This window comes from Mangifera indica, chromosome 4 (assembly GCF_011075055.1).
Source record: "Mangifera indica cultivar Alphonso chromosome 4, CATAS_Mindica_2.1, whole genome shotgun sequence".
NCBI lineage: Eukaryota > Viridiplantae > Streptophyta > Magnoliopsida > Sapindales > Anacardiaceae > Mangifera > Mangifera indica.
Window position 1 is genome coordinate 13991855 of NC_058140.1, and position 16455 is coordinate 14008309.

The following is a 16455-nucleotide window of genomic DNA, read 5'->3' on the forward strand; positions in this document are numbered from 1 at the left end:
ATATTTTTTAAAATTTAGTTTAAAAGAGAAATTTTTAATTTTTAAAGTTTAAAAGAGAGAATAAAATAAAATATTAAAAAATTAAGATTTTATTAATTTTAATTATTTATAAATACGTAAATAATATTTTTAAAATTAAAAGATAAGAAAAAAAAAAAAAAAAGGGATTGATTGGGTGGGAATAAGTCCTTTGGCCAATAAATAATGATAGTAACGGCAGTCTTGTTAGTACCGCCCATGCCATTATGATGCTATCTCTTAAAATATATATATATATATAGAAGAGAGAGAGAGTATTTGGATGTGAATAATGATATAAGTAAAAAAATTAAACTAAAATGTAAAAGACAATATAAAAATATTTAATTTATCATTGGAATAAGAAATATAATATATAAAATTATATTGGTGGACGTTTATTATGTTGGATTAGGTGAAATATAAAATATTAATATTTTATTTTATATTTATATAGTTATTTAAAAAATTGTTTTAAAAAATTAATTAGTAAAAATAAAATTATAAAAAAATAAATTATGGTAAAAAATAGATTATTATTGAAAACTATTAACCAAACACTTTCTTAGTGTTTAATTGTTAAGTGTTCCTAAATTATAATTTCATATAAAAGGCCTCCTTTCATGTTTTCTAAAATTGTATTTATGAAAAAAAAAAATCTTTACAAGGATGTTTATTTTGAATAATATTTTATTATTAAAAATAAAAAATTTTAAAAATAAATTATTTGTGAGATTATTATGTATAAATATTTATTATGTTTGATAAAATTTTATAAGAATTGATAAATATAAATAATAATTTTATTTGATTAAAGATAATAAACAAATATTAAAATATAATTTTATTTAGATATAATTATTTTAAAATATATTTTATATTATTTATTATAATAATTAAAAATAAAAATATTTTAATTTTAAAAAATAATAAATAAAAATAAATTTATAATTAATATTTAAAATAAAATGATAAAAATAATCACATCATCGTCTCTATTATCCCACCCAACCGAGCTCCAAAGGATAATGGTCCATCGTGCCGGAATTGTGATTGACTCCTCATTGATAACTACTGCGTTCCCACGGGAAACTGGGAAAGCACATTTTGGAATAGTCTGACGTCCCTGCACATGTAAGCTATTTTGTATGGTAGTCGCCCAACCTACTAATGAAATTGCGACTCAGAAAGTAAAATCATCTCTGCTCTACCCGTTATTTCTTCCTTTTCAGGAATAGGAATATTTAATTTCCCTATAAATCTCCCCTGTTTCTCTCTTTATCCTACATTAAGTGCACGGTACTCCCTCTCATTTCTTTTCTCTGTTTTCTCTTCTGTGTGTATCCATGGACTCAAAATCTTCTCCAGTTGAAATGTTCTTTTTCCCCTATGTTGGAGGAGGCCATCAAATCCCCATGGTTGACATGGCTAGAATCTTTGCATCTCATGGTGCTAAATCCACCATCATCGCAACCCCAAAACACGCTCTTTCTTTCCAAAAATCAATTAGCCGTGACCAAGAATTGGGCCTCTCAATCTCCATCGAGACTCTTCATTTACCAGACGACACAGACATAGCAGACACAGACATGTCCGCTTCACCACGCACTGACACTTCCATGCTTGAAGAACCGCTCAAAGCACTTCTTGCGGAGCACAGACCAGATTGCATCGTTCATGATGTGTTTCATCGTTGGTCTGCCGATGCAATCAACGGTCTTGGTATTCCGAGACTTGTGTTTAATGGGAATGGTTGCTTCTCCCGTTGTGTCGCGGAAAATATGGGAAAGTATAAGCCTCATGAGACGGTGAGTTCTGATTATGAGCCTTTTGTTGTTCCTGGTCTTCCTGATCGAGTTGAACTCACCAAATCTCAGGTTCCGGTTATGATGAGACCGCCTAATCAAAATGGGTTTGGTCCTAGAAAGATGGGAAAGCCTGAAGAGAACAGTTTTGGGGTTGTGGTTAATAGTTTTTATGAATTGGAGCCGGCTTATGTTGAGTATTTGAAGAAAGAGATGGGTAACAAAGCATGGCTTGTTGGACCAGTTTCTTTATGTAACAGGAATGTTGAGGACAAAGCTGAAAGAGGCAAAAAGGCCACCATTGATGAACAGCAAGTTCTTAGTTTTCTTGATTCAAAAGAATCCAGTTCGGTTCTTTACATTAGTTTTGGGAGCTTAGCTCGTTTGGCCCCTGAACAGCTCCTGGAGATTGCCTACGGACTTGAGGCTTCTAATCACCCATTCATTTGGGCTGTTGGAAAGATTTTCCGATCCGCTGGGAAGGAGAAAGAAAATGAAGAAGCTTGGCTTCCCTATGGATTTGAAGAGAGAATTAGAGAGTCCAAAAGAGGACTAATTATAAGAGGATGGGCACCACAGCTTTTGATACTAGAACACCCAGCGATTGGGGGTTTTCTTACACATTGTGGCTGGAACTCGACACTTGAAGGTGTTTGTGCTGGTCTGCCAATGATAACTTGGCCTATAGCCGCAGAACAGTTTTCGAATGAGAAATTGATTGCCGATGTGTTGAAGATTGGTGTGAAAGTTGGGAGCCTGCACTGGGTGTCCTGGAGCACCGAGCCTTGGGCGGCTGTGGGGAGAGACAAAGTGGAGGCATCGGTGAAAAGGCTGATGGGTGGCGGTGAGGAGGCGGTGGAAATGAGGAGAAGAGCGAGGGAGCTCCGAGAAAAGGCCAAGAGAGCTGTTGAAGAAAGTGGCTCATCTTATATGGATGCTGATTCTCTGATTCAAGAGCTCAATTCTCTCCGGAACCCTTGAGTCTTGAAGTCTATTTGCTCAAAGACCAACTTTTGGCATCACAAAAAGTTTGAATCATTTGCTCAAAAAGCTTTATTGCTATGAAACCTAATATTAATACATGAAAGATAATCTTATTGATAAATGAACCCACCCACCAACCATTTAGAGGATTGAAAGAAACTTTCTCTCATATATGAAACCCAACTCAATTAAGGTAAGACCAACATTTCTCGTATGTTTGGAGACTTGAAGTTACACCTTAAATATTTCATTTCACTTTTATTGCTAGAGGTTATCCAAAGCCAATCAATTCACATATTTTCCCATTCTCTTGATCATGTTGAAACTTGTATCATTAATGAGAATGAGGAAAAGATTGCCTTGTCATTGTCGATTGTGCTAAAATATTTGTATGGGTAATGAAAACTAGAAAATTTGGACAAAATGGTCCACTAATTTGATATATGATGCCAGGGGCGTCTTCTTATCCATAGTGGGAATTTGGAGATGCGCATGTGATTGAGTGTTTATTTGCAGCAAATATTTATTTGGATAGAGCCTTCTCATTGCGAGGTTGGCCCCAAACTGGTTGGGCATAACAGAGAGGCTTCAAATAACATCACATGAAATTATTCCATATTTTAAGGATGTGTTTGTTTTTATTAATCTAAAAGATCATTGGATATTAATTATTTGTTATATTTGATAAAATTTATTAAATTTTATTTATATATAAATAATTATTATATTTTGTTAGAAATAATAAAAATTACTAATATATTATTTTATTTAAATATCTTTGACTATAATTATTTTAAAATATTTTTTATATTTTTTAGTATATTAATTGAAAATAAGAATATTTTTATACTAAAAAATTAATAAGTAAAGATATAATTATAATATAATCAATCTTATATTGGTAATCTTACAAGGTAAAGATGATAATCAAATTATTATTTATATTATCTGTTATATCATTATTATTAATAAAAAATTATCGAAATCTCATATGATCTAATAAACTAAATAACATAAATAATAATTTGAGTAATATTTCAGGCATGCTAATTTGAGTTATTCTTATTATAACAATAAATCCAAAGTTTTATTCCTATTCTAATTATACAAAAATTGAATAATTCCTATACATTTGGTTAAGAAAAGAAAATCGAATATGAACACATGATAGAATAGAAAAATTGTCTTATAAATGTTAAAAAGTTAAATTATCAAACTCGTGCTCCCTCCTCACTATCTCCTAGTGAAGAGACTTACGTTCTTGTTCTAAGTTAATTTGTAAGTAAGTAAGTGACATATTTGATTATTAATCGAATATATTATCTAAATGAATTTGACCCAAGAGGGGTTGCTATCGCGTGAGAAATGAATATATATTTCAACAATAAATCAGTTAAAATATTTCTAATTTTATAATATTTTTTTTGAAATTCTTCTATTTATATTTTCTTTTATGTAGTTATTGATTCGATAAATTTAACAATAAAATTGCATATCTAATTTTAATTATTTAATTAAATACTTTAATAATATATCATTATTTGATTTAATTGTGAGATAATACATCATATGCGTAACTTATGAAATTCTTAACCACAAAACAAGCAAGGAGATTAAAAAATAGAGGCATGTGAACAAAGTATCCATGGTTAGCAATTCAGCCACGATACCATCATATGAATGTCTTTTTCCTACTGTAAATTAAGAAAGCGAAATCTGGATGCGGTAGATTTTTAATTTTTTTAAGAAGCCAAAGGACTAAGTCCCACCAAAGGTTTAGTATAAACCTTATTTCTACCTATAACTTTTAAAAACTCAAATATTTATTTATCTGATAAGTTTTACTATTATTATTAAGGGTAAAACTATCAATAAAATTTTTTATTTAAATTCATATGTATGATCACCCTTAAATTTTAAAATTTTTATTCATGCCCACTAACTTTATATTTTTCAGCTTTAAAAAATGACTTTTCCTCCCTTCAAAATCTAGGATTGTAAACTTTCATTGTTTTCTTATATATAGTCGGCCTGCCAGCTTTTAACAAAATTTCAGTTTCATCTATTTCTCTCCCTCAGTTTAGACTCTTTACCTCTCTTTGGTGACTATTCATTGTCTCCGTCTGTTGACTCTCTCTCTCTCTCTCTCTAGCCTTTTTTTTCCCTTCTAATTACTCTCCCTTCACTCTTTGATTATGTTTATCGAAGACGAAGACGAAAACGAAATGGTCTTTGTTTGAGAGAAAGATAACTGGTTTTTGTTTGACAAAGGTTTGAACGATAAGTCTTCGTTAAACAAAGACATTTGTTTTTGTCTCAGACCAAGACCGTTCATCTTCGTCTCTAATGAAGATGATTGAAGAGTAAAGAGGGAGTGATGGGGGGAGAGAGCTAATAACCGAAGACAGTAAATAGTCATTGGAGAGGAGAATTGGAAACTGAAGGAGAGAAAGAGGTGAAACTAAATTTTTTTAAAAGGCTGGAGGCATATATGGTAATAAGATTGGAGTTTGCAATTCTAAAATTTTCAAAGAAATATCATCTTTTAAATCTAAAAAAATATGAGATTAGAGAATATAAATAAAAATTTTAAAATATAAAGGTGATTCTAAAATATGAATTTAAATAAAAATTTTAAATGATAATTTTATTTTTAATAATAATAAAAAAGAATTTAATAAATAAATAAATATTTAAATTTAAAAAAAAAAGGACGAGGATTTGTGTTCACACTTTGAATTGTAGGTGGGAAGAAGTCTTTCGGCCTTTTCTTTAAAAAGGGATTTCCTATTTAAATACGATATTCAAATTGTCAACTATGTTTTCAATAATAAAAAAATGTGTTTGGCTAGATGTGAAAACATTAAACATTTCTTGTGCCCCAAGTCACAAGTGACGACTACATTAAAGTTGACGTAAGAGATTATGTAAGTATCTCGATTTTCAATATTTCTTCATTATTTGCATATTTATTCCTTTTTTTTTTAAGAATAAATTTATAGGAATAAATAAATTATGTAAAATTATTCAATAGTTTAACTAAGTGATTTTGAAATTAAAAAAAATAATTATATCACTTAAGATTGTACAGTTCGTTTGTTTGCATAATTATTCCTAATATCAATTATACCTTTTTTTTTTCAATCTGATATTAAACTTCTTGTGGAAAAAGGATAGTTTCCAGACTCTGAAGGATTAGATTCCTTTGTCGTTTATGTGTGTAAGGATCTGTTCCACTGGCTCAACCCACAGAACTGTGGTGCTCCCACAAATTTCATGAAAAGAGCCGTGTAAAGCCATCCTTTATCTTCAATCCTCTCTGTAATAATCATCATCTTCGTTTCTTTGTCATTTTGCTTTCACCACTCGCAACTTATCATCAATGGAGACTGAAATTCCTAAGCTTCATATGTTCTTTTTCCCATTCATGGCTAAAGGCCATATTATTCCAATTGTGGACATTGCCAAGCTGTTTGTAGCAAGAGGGGTCAAAATCACAGCCATCACCACGCAGGCCGATGCACCCTTCTTCTCAAAAGCAAACCAAAGAATCAACAATTCGGCTACCCAAATCGACATCAAGATCATCAAATTTCCTTCTAAGGAGGTCGGATTGCCAGAGGGTTGTGAAAATGTTGATGCTATCACTAATTCTGCTCGATTTAACTTTGATTTAGTCATCAAATTTTTCCAGGCTGCTGCCCTGCTCCAGGAACCCCTGGAGGATTTACTGGAAAAATATAAACCGGATTGCCTTGTGGCCGATATGTTCTTCCCTTGGGCTACCGACGCCGCTGCCAAATTTGGGATTCCCCGGTTAGTATTTCATGGAACTGGTTTCTTTTCTTTGTGTACAATGTCATCCATGCGGCTATATGAGCCACATAAGAAAGTTTCATCCGATTCTGAAGAATTTGTTGTGCCTAATCTTCCTGACGAAATCAAGTTGTCAAGAAAACAAATTCCAGAGTCTATGAGAGATGGTGAATCTTTTGTGGGCAAGTTGTTCAAAGCGATGGGAGCATCAGAGTTGAAGAGCTATGGTGTTGTTGTCAACAGCTTTTACGAGCTTGAGCCGGCTTATGCTGAACATTTCAGGAAAGTTTTGGGAAGAAGGGCGTGGCATATAGGCCCAGTTTCGCTTTGTAATCGGAGTTTAGAAGATTTATCTTCAAGGGGAAAGCAAGCATCCCTTGATGAACAGGAGTGTTTGAAATGGCTGAACTCAAAGGAACCAAATTCTGTCGTGTATGTGTGTTTTGGAAGTGTCGCAAACTTTTCTTCTGCTCAATTAATGGAGATTGCACTGGGGCTTGAAGCTTCAGGTCAAAGCTTCATTTGGGTTGTGAGGAAAGACAAGAACGATGAAGAAGAAGAAGAAGATTGGTTGCCTGTAGGATTTGAGAAGAAAATGGAAGGCAGAGGGCTTATAATAAGAGGATGGGCACCTCAACTGTTGATTCTTGATCATGAAGCAGTTGGCGGATTTGTGACCCATTGTGGGTGGAATTCAACTCTCGAAGGAGTGAGCGCCGGAGTTCCGATGGTGGCATGGCCGGTATCGGCGGACCAGTTTTACAATGAGAAGTTAATAACTCAGGTTCTTAAGATTGGTGTTAGCGTTGGTATTCAGCAGTCAACTATGCTATTTGGCGATTACATTAAGAAGGAAGCGGTGGAAAAGGCTGTGAGAGCCTTATTCACGAGTGATGAAGCAAAGGAAATGAGAAGCAGAGCCAAGGCACTTGGGGAGATGGCAAAGAAAGCTGTTGAAGAAGGAGGTTCATCTTACTCTGATTTGAGCGCTTTAGTTGAAGGATTGATGAGTTTACGCCACCATTAAAGCTAGCACGTTGGTTTGTGTTTCTTGTTTGTATTTTCTAATGTTGAAGTTCAAAAACCTGTGGGTTATTGCTCTCATTTATAATTAATAATACTATTCTCCTATGTATGAATTTAAAGTTTTAAACTTTGTTGCCGCTTCAGTTAATATAGGACAAATCAAATTTGAAGTCAACATTGTGTTAAACAACAATAAACCGAACATGTTGGGTTCTCTGAAGTGGCACACATAAACAAGATTCGTTTGTATTGTCCACACGGGATAGCAAAAATGTTGGGTATTATAACTTTTTACGAAAAGATCTGAATTCGAAAATTTGTTATTCCAATTATGATATTTTGAGTTTATCTATGCAACCAATCTAGGTGGAATTCTTATTAATTAAAGAAAAAAAATTCTTTTATATTTACATTTTTATATTTAATCACAAGAGTTTATTAGGAAACTATTCATAGGTCCTTGGGTAGACGGATTTGACAGTTAATACACCATCAATTGTGTAATTCTGGTAGCCTGGAAAAGATGCCGACTCTTCCTTCCCATTCAATGGCTTTCCGAATTTTCCCCCAATGGATTCTTCAAAGCTCCCTGACGTAAAACTCTTTGTTCACCTCTGTAAATCAATGCCCACTCTTCTTCTCCACCTATCTCTTACTCTCTTACAAGTCTTATCTTCACAGATTTATTATTTTCAACTTCAATTCTTTTTTTATTTCATTTATTTATTTGTTCTTGCAGCTTGGACTTTCGATTTTGGCCATTTTATAAAAAGCTAAATCCAATTTCCCAAGTATTTTTGTCATGTAAATCAATAATTTACGATTAAATTAACAAAAAACCCTCACAGAATTGGATGCCTAGTAAATATTTATATTTTCCAAAATTAACAGGTTGGGGGAGAATAAAGAAGTTAACAATTTTGCTCAAGGTACAGAGGACCAAATTAAGGACTGAAATAGGACAACTTTCTCAAACTCTTCCTGTCAAAATGCTCTATATACTGATCACATTAAATCTATGGGCTACATATAGAGTCTGCTACCCGCATAGACTAATGGCGTTCATTCAAGAAGACAGCCAAATGTCTTCATGCATGGAGCATATAGACACAGTACAGGTAAGTCCACTATATAAAACTTCCCAGAAATTCAGTGTTTGAAAATACAATTTGGCACTTTTGTCAAACATAGTATCAAATTAATTTATTTTTATGTTAATAATAAAAGATTAGAATTTATCTAATTTAAGGCATATAAAATCCTTTTAGTAATTAATTAATAATTAATTAAATATTACATTGTACCTGGTGACACATGAACTAATTTACTTGATTTCCTTGTAAAATTAACATTGATAATCTAATCTTTCACACGTGTACGTTCTATGATGTATCAATCAGAACAGAGTAACACTAAATTCTGCAAGTTCTGCTCATTTTAACGGAGGTAGTGACGATTCCAGAGAAAACAACTAGCCAAATTCAAAGCTTTATTTTTTAATTAGCCATCATAGTCCTGGTTTCTACGTCTCTTTGCTTGTGAATATGGGCAGTGACATTCCTCAGCTTCGCGTTTTCTTTTTCCCATTTCTTGCTTACGGCCACATGATACCAATTGTGGACATGGCCAAACTATTTGCAACACGAGGGGTGAAGAGTACCGTTATCACCACTCCGGCTAATGTGCTTCACATCTTGAAAACCATAGAGTGAAGCAAAAATTTGGGTATCGAAATCTATATCAAGACCATTAAATTTCCCCATCTTGAATCTGGTTTGCCTGAGGGATGTGAAATTATTGACGCCGCTAGCACTGGTGAAAACGCAAGCCTGGAAAAGACGATGAAGTTTTTCAAGGCCATGACTTTGTTGCGAGAGCCTCTTGAGGTTCTACTGGGGGAATGTAAACCGGACTGCCTGGTGGCGGATATGTTCTTTCCGTGGGCCACTGATGTTGCAGCCAAATTCGGGATTCCGCGCTGGTGTTTCATGGGACTAGTTTCTTCTCTTTGTGTGCATCGGTGTGTATGATGCAATATGAGCCATACAAGAAAGTTTCATCGGATTCGGAACAATTTCTGGTGCCTAATCTTCCCGGTGATATAAAGTTGACAAAACAGCACCTGCCGGCTTTTGTGACAGGAGATGTTGAGATTGACTTCAGCAGACTGTTGAAACGAGTGAAAGAATCGGAAGTAAAGAGCTTTGGTGTTGTTGTCAACAGCTTTTACGAACTTGAGCCAGATTATGCCAATCATTACAGGCAGGTTCTTGGTAGGAGGGCATGGCATATAGACCCTCTTTCGCTATGTAATAGGAATGTGGAAGATAAGGCTTTAAGGGGAAAACAAGCCTCCATTGATGAACATGAGTGCTTGAACTGGCTAAATTCAAAGAAACCCAATTCAGTTGTTTACATATGCTTTGGAAGCATGGCTAACTTTACCTCTGCTCAGTTAATGGAGATTGCAATGTGGCTTGAAGCGTCGGGGCAGCAATTCATTTGGGTTGTGAGGAAAGAGAAGAAAGGTGAAGAAGAAGGGAAAGAAGAATGGTTGCCTGAAGGATTTGAGAAGAGAATTGAAGGCAAAGGACTAATTATAAGAGGATGGGCACCGCAAGTATTGATTCTTGATCATGAAGCTGTGGGCGGATTTGTAACACATTGCGGATGGAATTCCAGTCTTGAATTTACGATTAGAATTTATCTAATTTAAGGCATATAAAATCCTTTTAGTAATTGATTAATTAATTAGATATTACATTGTACCTGGTGACACATATGAACTAATTTACTTGATTTCCTTGTAAAATTAACATTGATAATCTAATCTTTCACACGTGTACGTTCTATGATGTATCAATCAGAATTCCATATTTTAAGGATGTGTTTGTTTTTATTAATATTTTATTATAAAAAAAAAACAACGAAGATTGATTATTGGATATTAATTATTTATTATATTTAATAAAATTTATTAATTTTATCACATTTTTAAAATTTTAAAATTTCTCATTCAGGTTTAAAATTTTTTTAAATTTTATTCATGCCCACTAATCTTATATTTTTCAGGTTTAAAAAATGACTTTCCCTTCCCTCCAAATTTAGGATTGCAAACTCTCATTGTTTTCTCATATATAGTCGGCGTGCCAACTTTTAAAAAAATTTCGGTTTCATCTATTTCTCTCCCTCAATTTAAATTCTTTACTTCTCTTTAATGACTATTCATTGTCTCTACCAGCCACTCTCTCTCTCTAGCCTTCCTTTTCCCTTTTAATCACTCTCCCTTCGCTCTCTGACTATGTTTATCAAAGACAAAAACAAAATAGTCTTTGTCTGAGAGAAAGATAACTGGTTTTTGTCTAACAAATGTTTGGACGATAAGTCTTCGTTAGATGAAGACATTCGTTTTTGTCTTTGACAAAAAACATTCATCTTTGTCGTCGACGAAGATGATTGAAGAGTAAAAGGAGAGTGATCAAGGCAGGGGGGAGAGCCAATAATCAAAGACAGTAAATGGTCATTAGAGAGGAGAACTGGAAATTGAAGGAGAGAAAGAGGTGAAACTAAATTCTTTTAAAAGGTTGGAGGCATATATGGGAATAAGATTGGAGTTTGCAATTCTAAAATTTTCGGAAAAATGTCAATTTTTTAAAAAAATATGAGATTAGGGAACATAAATAAAAATTTTAAATTATAAAAGTGACCTAAAATACGAATTTAAATAAAAATTTTATTTTTAATAATAATAAAAAAAGAATTTAATAAATAGATAAATATTTAAATTTGAATTTGTGATTACACTTTGAATCGTGGGTGGGAAGAAGTCTTTTGGCCTTTTTGAAAAAGGGTTTTTCTATTTAAATACGATATTCAAATTGTCAACTATGTTTTCAATAATAAAAAAATGTGTTTGACAAGATGTGAATGTTATAAATATAATAAAATAAATGACAAAATGAGTGAATTGCAAAAGGAGAATTATTATCTCATTAAATCAAAGCTACAAAGGAAGAAGAAAGAGGCAAGAGTGAAGAGACAAGAAGCAAATCTTGGATGAAGAAGTGTGTATATTCATGAGGAGAGGAGGGCGGTATTTACAGGGAATTTGCCGCCCCTCTAGTCAACAAAAATGGCTTTCTTCCAAGCCAAGTTTCCAAGACATTTAATGTCTTTACATTACCATTTGGCTAAAGTCAAAAACATGTGGTGGAAAAATTCACCATGCATAACACTCTCTTTTGGATTTTCATCACTTATAGATAATTATATTAACCTTATTAAGGAAAAATTTAGTGGGATACAAACCAAAACAAAAAAACATAATTATTAAATGTCTTGTAAGTTGGCGTTGGACGTGTCTAAACTGTCTTATTAAAAACTTTACTAGAAAAACCCAGTGGGACAAACTCTAGTGAAGGAAAAAAGAGTATAGTGCACATTTTGTCCAATATTTGATAAACTTCAAAATTTTCCTTGATGAATGCTCCCCCTCTTTATAGTAGGATTAATTCGGTTGCTTGTTAAGCCGTTGCATACTGATGTTATACACTAACTTCTCAAATGTTGATGTCGGTAGTGTCTTAGTGAACAAATCTGCAAGATTCTTACAAGATCTTATTTGCTTGACATCAATCTTTTTGCTCTGCTGGAGCTCATGAGTGTAAAAGAATTTTGGTGAGATCTATTTCTTTTTGTCTCCTTTAATGTATCCACCTCTAATTTGAGCAATACATGTTGCATTGTCTTCATATAATGTAGAAGGAGTGTCTATTGTAGAAGGAAGACTGCATGCATTTCGGATATAATGAATAACAGACCGTAACCATATACATTCTCTGCTGGTTTCATAGAGAGCTAAAATTTCTGAATGATTTGAAGAATTTACAACCAAGGTCTGCTTGGTGGAGCACCATGATATATCTGTGTCATTATAAGTGAAAATATATCCCATCTGTGAACGGGTCTTATAGGAGTCAGAAAGATAACCAACATTTGCATATCCAACTAAACTAGGTTTTTAGGGGATTTGATAGAATAGAATAATCTCAAATCTCTAGTTCTACATAGGTAACGAAGTATATGTTTGATTCTGTTCTAGTGGTGACGGGTTGGTGTAGAGCTAAATCAGACCAATAAATTAACTGCGAAGGATATATCTAGTCTTGTGCATTAGGCCAAATATAATAAGGCTCCAACGACATTAATATATGATACTTCAGGACTAAGTATTTTTTCATCTTCTTCTTTAGGATGAAATAGTTTTTGGATCAAGAGACCGAACAACTATTGGGTGTTTAAAGGATAACCCTTATCCATATTAAAACGTTTTAATAATTTTTCAATATACGCTGATTGATGGATAAGTATTTCATTTGAATTGTGCTCGATCTGCAAGCCAAGACAATATTTTGTTTTCCCCAAATCCTTCATTTCAAATTCTTTTTTCAAATATTCGATAGTTTTTGAGAGCTCTTTAGGAGTCTCAATTAAATTCATGTCATCAACATAAACTACTATAATAGCAAATCCCAATTCTGACCTTTTAATAAAGACACATGGGCATATAGGGTTATTCATATACCTTCTTTTTTTAAATATTCATTGAGACGATTGTACCACATACGTCTGGATTGTTTTAATCCATACAATGATCATTGTAATTTAATTGAATACAAGCCTCTTGAATTGACCCTTTTTGCTTAAGATAATTTGTATCCTTCAGGGAGTTTCATATAAATTTCAATGTCCAAATTTTCACACAAATAAGCAGTAACTACGTCCATTAGACGCATATGCAATCCTTCAGAAATTGTTAAACTGATTAAATATTTGAATGTGATTATATCCATCACAGGTGCATATGTTTCATCAAAGTCTATACTTGGCCTTTAGGAAAAACTTTGGGCTACAAGCCTGACTTTATATCTAGCAATTTTATTTTTCTCATTTTTTTTCTCATAAATACCCATTTATATCCAACGGGTTGTAGTGTTAAGGTGTTGGAACTATAGACCCAAACATTTGACGTTTTGCTAGAGAAGTTAATTTTGCTTGAATTGCTTCTTCCTATTTAGACCAATCATGCCTTTATTTGCACTCAGCCACAATACGTGGTTCAAAATCATCATCATTCATAATTTCAGTAACTACTACAAATGAGAATATATCATCAATTATAATTGTTTCACGATTCCACATCTCTCGTGTACGAACATAATTTAAAGATATTTCAATATTCTCATTTTCTTGTTCTTCAAGATTTTGTATCATTTCAGGGGTTTGTGTCACTTTAGAGACTTGTGCCACTTCAGGGGCTTGAGTCTTTTTAGGGACTATAACCTCTTCTGGAGGAATATTAGAGAGTGTAGATTTTTCAATTATCTTAGGATCATCATGATTGATATTTGTTTGATTATTTGTCTTTCTTTTTCAAAGAACAGTGTCTTTCGATCCAACAGGTCTACCACGCTTCTGGCGTGTAGTAAATTGATCAGTCACAGTTTGAATGGACTGTTCAGTAATTACATTGATTTTTATTGGTGTATTAGCAGCTAGAACATGTGATCTTGTCACTTTTATCGTATCTACAAATATATCAGGTATTTGGTTGACAATAATTTGTAATCGCACTATCCTCTATACTTTAGTTTCACTTTTGGATGTGCAAGAATCTAAATGAGACATGATAGGTACATACTAAGTAAGTTTATGCCTAACTTCAGGAGACATTTTCTTTCCCCCTAAAGACAGAAAAGTTGTCTCATCAAAGTGACAATCTATAAATCATGTAGTAAAAAGATCACCTGTTAATGGTTCCAAGTACCTGATAATCGATGGTGAATTATATCTAACATATATTTTCAAACGATGTTGGGGTCTCATTTTTGTGCGTTGAGGAGACGCAATAGGGACATATACAACACAACCAAATATTCTCAAATGAGATACATCATGTTGATAATCAAAGACCAATTGTAGGAGAGAATATTGATGATAAAAAGAAGATTACAAGCGAATTAACGCTACAGCATGTAATATAACATGTCCCCACATAGAAGTAGGTAATTGACTTTTTAGTAGTAAAGTACGTGCAATTACCTAGAGTCGTTTGATAAGAGACTCAACTAATCCATTCTGTATGTGGACATGTAGGACTGGATATTCAACTTCAATCCCTATAGACATGTAATAATCATTAAATATTTTGGATGTAAATTCACCAGCATTATCTAGTTGTATTGACTTGATCGAATAATCTGCGAAATGTGTTTTTAATTTGATAATTTATGCTAACAGTTTAACAAATGCAACATTTCGAGTAGACAATAAACAAACATGAGACCATCGTGCAGATGCATCAATTAAGACTATAAAATAACGAAATAGTCCATTTGATGGATGAATGGGTCCACATATATCCCCTTGAATCCTTTGTAAGGATAAGGGGGATTCACCTCCAATTTTGGATGTGGATGGTCTTATTACTAATTTGTCTTGAGAACAGGCAGTACAAAATTGTTCACTAGACAATAAAATTTTATGATTCTGTAATGTATGTGCATGTGAATTTTCAATAATCCTACGCATTATTGTAGATCTTGGGTGGCCTAAATGATCATGCCAAAGCAAAAATATTTTCGGATCAACGAACTTCTAGTTTGATACTGTGTAGGTTTCGATTACCTTTTATGATTGTATAATACAATTCAGATGATAAAGCAGACAATTTTTCTAATATAAGCCTTCTTCTGGAGGTATTATTAGTTATACAGATGAATTCTGCACCATTTTCACTTATGGTTTCAAGATGATAACCATTTTTTCTTATATCTTTAAAACTCAGTAGATTTCTTCTGGATCTACTTGAATATAATGCACCATTGATGTTTAATTTGGTCTTATTGTTTAACATAATTGTGGCTCTTCTGGAGCCTTCTATCAGATTAATTGATCCTAATATAATATTTACTTTAGCTTCAATTAATGCTAAAGTTAAGAAAATTTTTTTTCCTTGAGAATTGTGTGTGTTGTTGCACTATCCACCAAACACATGTCTCACACATCAGCTTTTGAAGTCAACACTTCAATTTTGGAGTCCATTTCCTTTTATTTAAAAATTACGTTAGTTATAACGTACATAAAATATTGAAAGGAAGAGAACATGATACTAAAAGACAAAATAATATTTATGACTCCAAAATAAATATATATGATAGACTTATAAAAATCTTGGCATCTTTGTCACTATACTGTTATTCTTTGAAAGAGGATATAAAACATCAAGAGTCATTAGATCGACAGAATCTAACTTATCAAAAATTTAATTCTTATGAGTGTTTAATATAGATCCACCCAATGTTTATGTGTATTATAGGTACATCGCCAATGACATTTATAATCACACTTATTATTTTATGGTTTACTCCGCATTATAATTTACTTCGTCTCAGTCTTGGTCCGCTTCTGGTGGTGTGACTGAGATTTTCTATTATTTCTCACATCCATGATAACTACTTCTGGTAGTTGCATTCACTTCAGGGAACGATGTAATACTTATGAGGTGAGTTATTCATACTCATGATAACTATTTTTGGTAGTTGCGTTCATTTCAGAGAACGATGTATAATAAGAAAATATTAATTCAGAATTTTCTTTTCCGATATTGCTCCTACAGGAGCATAAAATAAAATGTGGAGAATATTTTATCTCCCACATTCAGGAAAAAAATTTTGAATATTGCAGAGTTATACTAAATTATAGAGTCATTGAGAGTATTATTGAATCTGATGTTCAAATCTATCTG

General features: G+C 32.8%; 2 protein-coding genes and 1 pseudogene across 2 annotated transcripts; all 3 read left to right on the forward strand.

Moving 5' to 3' along the window:
* Positions 1 to 1296: 1296 nt before the first annotated feature.
* Positions 1297 to 3277, forward strand: LOC123213789 (abscisate beta-glucosyltransferase-like). Its single transcript, XM_044633366.1, has one exon. It carries the CDS (start codon positions 1365 to 1367, stop codon positions 2802 to 2804), a length of 1440 nt encoding a protein of 479 aa, XP_044489301.1. The 5' UTR covers positions 1297 to 1364; the 3' UTR covers positions 2805 to 3277.
* Positions 3278 to 6046: 2769 nt separating this feature from the next.
* LOC123212804 (scopoletin glucosyltransferase-like) lies at positions 6047 to 7776 on the forward strand. The gene has a single exon (XM_044632000.1). The coding sequence runs from the start codon at positions 6190 to 6192 to the stop codon at positions 7648 to 7650; it is 1461 nt and encodes a 486-aa protein (XP_044487935.1). The 5' UTR covers positions 6047 to 6189; the 3' UTR covers positions 7651 to 7776.
* A 1387-nt stretch (positions 7777 to 9163) lies between these two features.
* LOC123214320 lies at positions 9164 to 10365 on the forward strand (annotated as a pseudogene).
* Positions 10366 to 16455: the final 6090 nt, after the last annotated feature.

Excerpts from the sequence above, each read along its gene's own strand:
- LOC123212804 (XM_044632000.1), top strand. The coding sequence starts at position 6,190 with ATGGAGACTGAAATTCCTAAGCTTCATATGTTCTTTTTCCCATTCATG.
- LOC123213789 (XM_044633366.1), top strand. The coding sequence starts at position 1,365 with ATGGACTCAAAATCTTCTCCAGTTGAAATGTTCTTTTTCCCCTATGTT.